At 35.7% G+C, this 11654-nt stretch overlaps 1 protein-coding gene across 1 annotated transcript in view; it reads right to left on the reverse strand.

Moving 5' to 3' along the window:
- LOC122415211 (G-protein coupled receptor Mth2-like) overlaps nt 1-5267 on the reverse strand; it is a 62807-nt gene extending 57540 nt beyond the window's left edge. Inside the window, exons 1-3 of the mRNA XM_043427201.1 lie at nt 5150-5267; nt 3844-4082; nt 2591-3230 (exon numbers count right to left, since the gene is read on the reverse strand). Of these exons, the coding sequence (XP_043283136.1) occupies nt 2591-3230; nt 3844-4082; nt 5150-5267 (997 nt within the window). The remainder of the gene's footprint in view (nt 1-2590; nt 3231-3843; nt 4083-5149) is intronic.
- Between the last annotated feature and the right edge of the window lie 6387 nt (nt 5268-11654).

Genomic DNA, 11654 nt, shown 5'->3' on the forward strand with positions numbered 1-11654 from the left:
ACACTATGCTTGTACACGTGAACTTTAGGGATCAATTACTCGATAACTGTACAGAAGAAAAATCTTTAAAAATTTGTATTGTCAAATTTGGCACTAAAGAATATGTTCACCAAATTTTATTAAATTCTTATCATTTTGAAATTTTTAATGTATTTAACATGGTTTAGCATGGCAACATTGTATTGTCGCTAGCCACCCTCCTTAATACACAGTGTAGACCCGTCGTCCCCACTCTTACATTTAGTCTTAAGCCCTGACTTGGAAGTATTGTAGGAGTAAGAGAGAGAGAGATGCGCACGCACATTTTCTTTCTCTTTTTCTCTCATTTACGCAGTTTAGTGCGTTAGCCTGCTTTACACGACCATTGATAGAAGCCCTATAGGAGCAAGTGATAGAAATTTCGCGCGTATATTTTCTTTCTCTCTTTTTCTCATTGCCAGTTCATGAAATATATACATCTCAGTAAAACGCGAGTGAGTTTTGAGTTCAGTAGCTTTATACGAACGATATGAAAACCAAGCACGAAACAATAAAAATAAGTGATTTTATAAAAATTTTAAAATTACAATAATTGTAACACTCTTTTACTAGAGAAAGTAATCCTCTACAAAAAACCACGAGAATGTCATGTTTTTTTATATACATATTCAAGTACACAGCTATTGAATATAATGTTATAATATGTCGAGATCTTTGAATTTCAATCCATAAATGACGTGACGACCGTTGCTGCAGTACTGCACACACCGATAATTCATGACGTATCTTTAAACTTGATTGTTTTATAGTTGATTTTTTAAGAATCTTAAAATAAAATAGCAGTTCCTATGTAAAAAAAAGTCTGAACTTTACAAAAAAAATATTCTAAAATATTTAAAAAATGGTTCATTAAGAGAAAAAACAATTTTAAAGTTATAATTGGATTTTCAGGATTTATTTGATCCTTGAAAATATTTAAAATACTTTTATCGAAAAGCTGAGGTTTCTTCACATAAAAATGACTACGTTTAGTGCTTCGAAAAATAATTCAGAGGTTCAATATTTCCAACACGAAAAGTAAACAATTGCAAATTTTCAAATTTTCAAACCTCTATAACTTAGAAACTGCTAGACAAAAAAATTTGAAAAAAATCATGAAAGCCCACAGTGACACGTACTTTTGAAAAGCAATTACGATTATGCATAATTCAGACCCTCCGGCACAAATTAATTCCATAATTAGTGTAATGACCCATATATCTGTACGTTGCGAAAAAAGTTTTACTTCAGTTGTGTGGTCTAACGCACACTCACTTTTTTTTCTATATAATTGATGCTTTGAACATTCCGAATGATTCTATAAAAATCAATTGATGTTAAAATCATTCAAATAGAACCACGAATGTCCCTGGTGAACTTTGGTTTTTTCGTGTCCGTAAGTGCAAAATTATAACTTATGGATATCGTGGTAAGATTTATATTTTCGAGTTTAAAACTGCATGACAGTACATGACTGTTTTCTTTGACTTTACTTTCATCACCAGCTTATTGAAGGTAGGTGAAAGAAGTCGGATATTCATGTTGGTCAGAATTGAAAACCAGAATATTATGGTCAAATGAAAAGTTCAATGAAAACGTTGAACTCAGATTGAGGATATGTTCAGACTTCGGTAGGGAATGGAAATGTTGCAAGCAACTTGAAAAGTCATTTGGTGAGCGGAAGTTGGAAGATAAATTTTTAGATTGCTCGCGGAGTAACAAGGACATAACATCAAACGTATCTCGTTTTTCATCTTTCAGACTTTTGGTAAACATTGTGGTGTGTACTTTTCGTTTAAAGGGAGGGGTTTGTTCAAGAAAAAAAGTCTCCAGAAAATAAATGAGTTTGTACCGCATTTTCAAGCATTTAAATTCTTTTCGTAAATTCAAAGCATTTAAATGCTTTCAACTTTACGCGACTTTTCGCACCGCTCATATTTTGTATTTTATTCTTTGTAATTGTTATGATTATCAGCAAGCCTCATCACAATAATGAAATGAAAGCCGTGAACGTTGAAAGTACACATTACGGCCTGCTACGCCCTCGCTCGTAAGAATAGATTCATTAATGAAAAAGCACTCTTCAACATCATCATTGTATTGGACAGCACATAAAATAGATCGCTCAAAAATTAGTGGAGGCATCGTGAACTTTTTCAACGTTTAACCGATTTCCATTAAGAATGGTGCAAAACTTGTTTTGAGACGATCGATCGAGATAATGGACGAATGTGTGAAATCCTAGTGGCGAGAACAGAGGCATTTCGTAGCCTCGAAAATCCGGAAAAATCAAATAATTGTGTAATTTGTAGAATCATTCACTTAGATCAATTTCAGGACGGAAGTGAAAAAAGTCATCAATCAGTTAATCGTCGGTTAAAATTATAAAAGAGCAACATCGAAAAGATACAAATTGAAACGAGTACGGGTGATACATCGGAGAAGCGAGAGAACAATAGCAGCAGCACGAGTCAATACATCGATTGTAGTCGCAATTTGGATGGGTGCATTAAATATTAAAACACATAAACATGATTTGAGCCGCGTTTAAATAAGAGATATGAGAAATTACCTAAAATGATGCAGAGGTAGAGATGATCTTCAATGAAATTGGTGCCTGTTGTAAGCTGTGTAATCGAGAGACCAATGTAACTGACCAATAAAGACGCGACGTAACAACGTAGAGTATGACCATGCATTGTCTTTAAATCTGGTAATATGCTGTAGACGACGAAAGTGGCGAATAGAAAAATTGTTGAAATGAGCATGATTATTGGGTACAGAGTGTACTCGAACGATCTGTCCTCTTCGAGAATAGCATCGCGAAAACACACCATCAGAAAGTGTTTCGGGCCATTTTCTGTCATATTCCAAGCAAGACAATACTCCTTTTCTCTCAAGAAAGTATAATCAGAGTCATTGGGCTGAACGATTGTTCCATCTTCCAGCAGATGATATACGTCGTTGTGATCGTCACTTGTCTGGTAACTACCCTTTTCACAGAAATATCCGTACCTCCAAATGAAATCGCTCGGTTTTTTACTTGAAATTTCGAGCTTCGAGTTCAAAATCGGTGGAAATATATCATTGGCTGGCATGGATTTATTTTCATAACAATTTATTCCATTGAAATATTCTCCGGGCTTACAACATATCGAAATCGTTGGCTTTTGCTCGTCAGCGTCGGGACTCTTCTTTGATTCCGATGTTAACTAAATGGAAAAATACTTCATTTTTAAAGTGAATACTAGCATCATCCTAGCATCGGACAGGTCTCTCTTTGCGGAGTCATCAACCACGTTGACTCCACAGTAACAAAATTGTACGTAAACATATGATTCATCCGATAGAGGAAATTATTGTACTTATTTTAGTTTCATTATACTATGGACTGATATATTGGTCTGCAAAAAGTTAATAATTTTCCAAGTATCACAAAATCTTTTTCAATCGTGTAATCTTGCTTTATGTGTCTGATATTTTTTTAGAAATATAATTAGTAAAAACGGAAAGCCACGGACGGCGTTCTATATATAACATTCGTTCTCTGTGTAAAATTCAATTGCATATAAATTCCATTGAAACGATACCCGGAACTAAATACATTATTTTTGGAAGATTCAAAGAGACGCGAGGGCAAAGGAGCTCAAGGTCGAATCCGAGGCACTCTCGAAAAACCGGTTTCTATCGTGGGAACGGCGGGTTACGTGGAACGAGGAATCGAACAAACAGCTATCCGGCTTGTGATGTTCGCCGGCACGAAAATTTACCCAAGCTTGTTGAGATAAGGTTTTGTGATACTTTGATGAAATACATGAGTGTTACCTGCTGCTGATAATCAAAATCGTTTACGGGGAGAGCACGATCGGAATTATTCTTCCCAGCGTCGTATTGCGTGATCCAATTTTCAGTTGTATTATAATTTATATTTTGATTGATTGTGTTTCCATTGATCGATTGTGAAGAAACGATTCGCGTTAAAAGGCAAAATAACGTGGTCAACAGAGGTGAGAACATGTTGACGATTTCGCGAACGGGATGTGACTGATGATCGGCGGATTTGCCTGAACAGGAAATTTCTAAGAATCTGTTAACTCTGGTAATATGGCACACACGAACACACGCGTACAACACAAGTATCTTTATATTCCGTTGTGGCTAACAAACTGGAATGGTAGGTGAATGATAAATTGGTACAGAATTCAGAAAGGTATTGATCCCTCAAACTTGGAATATCTCGTAACCGACTGTTAACAAATATGGAGTAGCGAACAAAGAGAAAACAATGATCGAGACGTTCCCAACAACTTTCTACCTCCGACTGTCTCTCGTCGTCAGCTATGCAAAGTCGAGACTAGACCTCGAAGAGGGTGACAACCACTTTTACAGACAAGCCTTCTCTTATTATACATCGGGAAACACCCCGTGCTGTTTTTTATCACTTTAATAAAGATGAGAGGGACATTAATTCCATCGGTCCCTCAACAGCTCGTGCGGGCGTTGACGAGAGCTTCTCGAAGAATGATTGGCCCTGAAATAATACTCCTATACGTTAAATTACAAGAAAAGAAAGCGTGTCAGCAAAGAAAAGTTGTGTGTGTGCGTGTGTGTGCGTGCTCGCGCGCGTGAAAGAAAAAGAGAATCAACCGTCCAATTTACACAAATGACTCATAACGAAAAATTCGTGAACGTTAGTTAACTATAGATGAAAATAATTATCATGTCTTGCCGAGATATTGAAGTAAAAAAAAGTGTTCTGAGAAAGAATTTCGGTAGAAACTAAATACGTTAGCAGCTGCTTCTTCGCAACCTCAAGGGAGAGTGCCTTCTTTTATGTTCATTGCAGCATAGTGTTCGTGCCGAGACCCACCGGAGAGCGTCGATTAGACGGACAACTTATCGATCGTTACTTTTGTGGAAATATAGAAGTTGGCAGATCAACCAAACTCTTCTGACCGTGAGAATCAGAAGAGGAGATAAAGAGAAAGATGCAGGAAATCATCCGTTGGGACAATTTCCTATGGACCTTGCGTTCGGATATTAATTTGAAAGGACGGTGCTTGAGAATGTACGAAAAAAATTGGCAGCTTGCTGGTACAATATATATTAATATCAACACGCAAACGCTCACGAGGAACACGAGAACTTCGACGTCTGACTTCTTCGATCACTTTCACAACACTGAAAGGCGATAAATAGAATTGAAATCTTGTTTCCGGGAGAAGTTTTGATAAAAAATGTGAGCTCATTTTGTCCGCTCCCTCTCTTTTCACTGTCAACCTCCGAATATTAGTGTCTCGGTCATCTAATTTTTCGTAATTCGATCAATGAGATTTTCGAAGGACCGATAACCTTTTACTGGAGATTCAAAACGAAAAAGCTTACAAAAAAGTTAACATGTATTTTTTTATTCTGTAGTATCAAGAAAATGATCAATAAGAACGTTATCATGAGTATAAGCAATAATGATGATAAAATGTTTCGAAGGGTTCGTACAATCGATCAATAAAAAAATCGTAGTTAATATGAATCGAGTTGGCTTTGCTACACAGTGAATGAAGAAATTCGTCGATTCCAGCAGTTAGTCACGATTGTATCTTTTTCCAGAGATTCCTTATCGGTCGATGTTATCTACGGATTCTTAGCTTCGACGAATTGAACAACGACGTATTTCTTATGCCTGAATGCAATCTCGTAGTTTCGTTACGTTTCATCGCCATTTTTCATATAAATAGATCAATCGCGAGATGACCTTTTCAAGATTGTAAGCCTCACCTACGATGGGCTGGGTTCCAATATTTTTGGATACCCAGATACACGTCTTAGAAAAATCTAGTTGATCCGACAACCGTTATATTTATAGCAGCTTGTAAGTTCCAATCCACGCTGATACTAAAAAAAAAAAAAAAAACATTCGTGTCTTCTTATTCTTGGACTCTATGGATAACATATAGGCACGCAAAAAAAATGTATATATATATAATGAAAGAAACATTTTCTCAGATTCGTGAGAACAGCCAAAGGACACATGACGATCGAGTGACAGCGCTTTTGTTTTTATTTACATCACGCGGAGTACACGATTTCTTAGAAAAAACTCTTAAAAAGGGCTTAAGATCGATCCCCTACGACAGCCCCAACCAAAAGTTATGTACCGTCTGCATATTAAAAGGATTGATAATTCGTTCGGATCGTAATCGATAACTTTGTAAAGAGCCTATATACGTACTCGATACCAGCAGATATAGTACAAATATCATTTGCTTTCGTAAAATTTATTCTAAAAGTATTTTTGATTTGACATCGCGAGTAAATTTTTTGACGGAACTATCCGGGCTACGCTTCAAAACACAGAAAAGGTTGTCTATACAGACGACATTCGCTTGTTCGCTTGCAAAATATATCGTTTGCATCTTAAACCTTTGTACTTCTCGAGACTATATCTGTCAAACTAGATGGTCCATCACCTTGATTTTTTTTTCACAATATCTGTGATATCCTGCTCTAGCTCCTCCTCGTTTTTTATAAACTTCCTAATTTTAGTACTAGCTGTAGAATTAATAATGTGCTGTTTGCCTATGCGTGGTCCATATGTTACGTGTTAATTGAGTCAACTTCAATTACATATATCTCGGGTTCGGGATGGTGAAACTTGTTAAAATTTTATAGAGGTGTTGTTCATATGTTAAACAATGCGTATGCCAAATTTAAATAATTTCCTAATTTAACTGTCTCGTGGCGGAACCACCTTAAGGAGTGAACGTTAGAAAGGAGGACGAAGCTTCTGGATCTCCTAACTTTCTGTCTGATTAAAGTCTGATATTGTTGTTTTGAATCTTATCAACTTGTGTTGTGTAGGGTATTCCATATCAAGTGGACCACCCTAATTTCATCATTAAAAGGTTGTTTAGAAGAAAATCACGTCTTATGAGAATGATTTTTTAAATTAACGGAGTGGGTAGTCGAATATTCAAGCAATATCCCTGCAAAATTTGAAGTTGATTCGGATATTATTTACGGAGAAAAAAAATCGCAAAGTTGCGTACTTTTCAACACTTTAGTACAGCTTCTAATGGACAGAGCCATGCGCAATCTCACTAAACTCATGATATATTTGTACATGCCATTGAACTTTTATTGAAAAATTGACGGCGTAATCTCTGAAATATTCCGTGTTAATTAGTATCAAAATTTTTGGGCTTTGGAAAATTTCTTCAATTGAAAGAGCGTGTCCAAGTCAATTATTCTGCGTCCAAATGTCATTTTCGACTTTTTTGGAGGAGTTATGGTTGCAGATGTCAAATCATCACATGTTGCATGATGAGATGCGTTTCCCAATATTATGTTTTTGTTTCAACCGCTGATTATACACCGCTTCCGTCACACATTTATTCTTGCACATTCACTTTGCTCACGATTCATGATCCGGTAATTAAAACATTTGTTTGTGTCCAAAAATATACAGAGCAAGTGACACCGTTTAAAATTTTTTAGAGGTTGTGTTGCCATCAGCTATCAGCCGATAACGACGAGCCTGCGTTATCGAGTACGAGCGACAAAAGGGCTCCAACGTTGCCGCGATGGTTCGTGATTTTATCATTTTCAATTAAATGAAGGTTAAACCATTGAAAAATGAGACAAGATGAGATATCATGTTAACTATGGTAAAGGATACGGATAATGCAAATTTTGAGTATTTGCATCGAGTAAATAAAAAAAAATACTGGTGGGAAACTTATAGGGCTCCAAAAAAAATAGCTATGGCGCCCAATGAATAAGCATAGGAAAGTTACCCCCACTCTGATCCATCCCCACTCTTCTTCTAAACAACCTTAAGGTATTCCTTTCGCAGGGCCGTATTTTTTGGTGTCGCAAACTAGGTCACTCGACATTTGGACTGATTCCTAACCTCTGAGAAGTCGCTGCTATATGGGAAAAGCTTCTGCTTCTGCCATTTTTCCAACTTATATCGTTAATATCTCTTTTCAGCATTCGATAACCCTTTATCTTTATTGTCGCTATGGATTCCTTACATTTTTTTCTATCCATGAGATAGTTTTTAACAGGAGTTTAGAGATATTCAGTGTATAAATTATTGAATAGAAATGTGGTGATGATGGATTCTCCATAAGCTCCTGTAGAAATTTTACGATTTTTAACATTTTAATTCTTCATTAAATGGTCGATAACCTGACCTGAAATTTCGTCAATCTATATGGATGCAGTTGTACTTTACTGTAAATTAAAATCAATTTTTTGTGGAGATTTCGGGTTCGTGAAAGGAATATATTAAGAGGATGGATCAGTTGGTATATCGCAACCGTGAGTGCGAGAGAGATAGTTGCAAATTTCGAAATCGAAATTCTTTGACACAGTTTGACCGATTAAAAAAAGGCTCTGTCAGTCGATTTTTACCATCGTTCTGCGTAGGCTGACAGAGCCTTTTTTTAATCGATCAAACTGTATCAGAGAATTTCGATTTCGAAAATTCCAAGTGAGGTTAGTCGACTGATCCATACTCTTAACGAAGTACCCTCGGTACGTAGTGAGTCAGAGAGTTTTAGTCTTTAATATGGGTAACGTAGTATATATTTCAGCAACACCGTAGCCCCTGGGTTAGTGTACGTGCTCACGTACAAGTACAAGCATTGAGTCTACGTATAGTTATAGTCGCGTATTGGGATCTGACAAAATTCGTGAGACATCTGGTGTCAAATTTTGAACTACAACCGGGAACAACATGGGAACATGGACAACTAACACACGCACAAGTCACTTGAAGATGTGACACATACATGTACGTTGCACCCCGGTATGCGCCATTTTTAGCTTGGCCATGCCTCCATGTCAGATCCCAATAGGAAACCCAGCTTCTGCGTGTTTTGTTTTTCATCAGTGGGTAAAGAAATCCGAAGTATGTACGGGAAAAGAAAGATCCCTAACCTCAAAGAAGACTTCAAAAATGATTAAATTGACGGTGTCTTCTTTTCATATTTTCTATTTCTTATTGTTTCCGAAAATAATTGATGCATGAAACACACAAAATGTTCGTTACAAATGTATAATATTTCTTTTGCAATACTGTGTTTCTATCGTTGACTCAATTTGCGCATGTTCAGACGGTTTCGAAAGTGCTGCTGTAACTTATATTCGAATGAAGCGCCATAACCTACAATTCTGCGGTGTTGCCACATTTGCGTGTTGCTCAAAAACCTTGTCTTATTTCCAGTCATTTCTTAGAACACAAGCAAGCTTTGCATGTTTTCCAAAAAGAAAAATATTCATTGGACATTCGTTTCTTCGTCATCTTGGGTTTTTCGTAATCATCATTCGTCTTTTTCATCATTTTCGTCATCATTCGTCTTTCGTAATCTTGGGTTTTTGTTGCACGTTTTGAAAAAAAGCATGAAAAGATAGATAAAGTCCATCTTCTTGACTGTTCTTCAGCGTGAAGCAGAAAAAAATGTTAATTTAAATAGAAGGGACTTTTTTTATATCATATACTTGATATTTTATGGGGTTGAATGAAAAAAATATTTCGATACAAATAGGTTTTTCAAAAACAGTAGAAAAAGAATACAAATGGTCGGAACGTCATTTTAACAATGAAAGTTTTAACAATGGTGGGTCACCAGTGACTCACCTTGATCTTATCAGTTTTAAAATGCCCAATATGAGTAAATAAAGAGTAAATAAAACCAGATCTTATTACAGCTATTTTTATTTTTTAAACTTAAACTTCAACTTAAACTTCAAACTAAACAAAAACAAAAGAGTTGAGTAAGGTTTGCTCGTAATCGCTGTGGGTGGTCAGCGCGTGTCACACGTTTTTTCTCCTCCTCGCATCCCGTGGGATGTAGGGTATTATCAGGGTATCAGATTGCCCGAAAACCACTCAGCAATATTCATAATGTCTCGGCAATGTGATAAATAAAGAAGTTCTAATTATAATTATACATTTCGTCTTAAACAACTTGTCATTATTCATAATACCCAGGCATCAAGAAGAATGCCCCAATTTATTACTTGGTTCATAACATATGAGGTATTCCAGTCCAAGTGTGTAAACCTGTAACCTTGACCCTCTCGGATTTTTTTGATATGATTACATTGAGTCTAAAAAACACCCTCACCATATTTTTAAGGTGTTCCAAACATCCTTCATTTCAGAAAAAAAAAATTCGAAAAAGAAAACATGGTGTTTTAAAAATCTGAAAAAATTATAAAAATACCGTGTTGACATATAAAAAAATTTAAGCCATCATCCGTAGTGGGCAGATTATATTTCGGTGTTTTACAAACTATTAACTTTCTCGCAATTCCAAAAAAATTTCAGATAGCTCACCTTGAGTCATTACTGAATTATTTTGGTACTCAAATCAATTTTGTTGCTTATTTTCGAATAATGTACCACCGGGAATCGTTTTATTCAGAGATAATATAGTCTCGGCGAGAGCCTCGGGCCAGCAGACGACAGGGCTGTCAATGTACTTGTCCCGAGACTCTACCGAGTCTCTTGATTAGGAATTATTAATCTTAAAATAAGAAATGCCTCTGTGATGCCTACGAATGATTAATTAATGATTATTGTATATTTTAATATATTGATAATTTGCATTTATTTGACAATGTTTTGTTCATTTGAACCAAACGTTTTTCATACATTACCAAGATTTACAGATTCAATTTTTTTTTATTCATAAATGGAAATGTTTGAAATGGTTTTTTATAACCTTTAGTAATGAATTGTTTATTTGAAGCAAGTTTCGAGAGAATAGATCGAACAACTTCTTATAAATCATCGTGCATTTGTGTTTTGAACTACATGAGTGTCACATAGGGTTTCACTGAGACTACTGTCCAGGTGACATAAAACATAATAAATGTACTTGTCTCCAATTTTTCAACAGCATTCGTGCTGTTACTTATGATTTGATTTGACTACTTTTTGTGCACTATGAACTTAACAAATTTTTACAGGATACGGGAAAAATCTTCATGTTAGGTAATGATTTTCTCCCATCAGAGTGTACTTGCGAAACGACATTTATTGAAAAAATTTATAATTAAAATTATTTTTTGCCTCGTCGAAAGAGACATCGATAAAAAAGGACCAAAAATTTTTTAATCAAATTACGGCTAATATTATCTAAAAATTCAAAAAATTGTAACGAATTATCAATTTCAATGTTGAGATTAAGTCGTTAAATAACGACAGGATTTCAACGACTAAAGGCGCTCGAATCTTTTTTCAGATAACGCAATATTGATCATTGGAATAATGAAATACAACATAGAGGGTCACCCCGTGTGACAGCCGGATTTTGTGGGGTTTTTTCGCGATTTTTTTGCGGCAAGGAAAAAAAATATAGACTTTTGAAATTTGAAGGGTTTATTCAATGGTATTTCAACTCTATGGTAGAAATTTTAACTCTGATATCTCTAGTAGATTCGGTGTAATGCTATTCCACAGGAACCCATATGTTTCTTCATAGTCTCCACGATTCCGGGGGATCGGATTATCTGAGATCAAAAAACCAGGAGTGTTTCGATTTGTAAAGCAGTGGTTATCACCTGAATCAAAATCATACAGAAATATGAAAAATTGAAGGATTTGTCCGTTTTGAAACAACTGA

Source organism: Venturia canescens, chromosome 8 (genome assembly GCF_019457755.1).
Source record: "Venturia canescens isolate UGA chromosome 8, ASM1945775v1, whole genome shotgun sequence".
Taxonomy (NCBI): Eukaryota; Metazoa; Arthropoda; class Insecta; order Hymenoptera; family Ichneumonidae; genus Venturia; species Venturia canescens.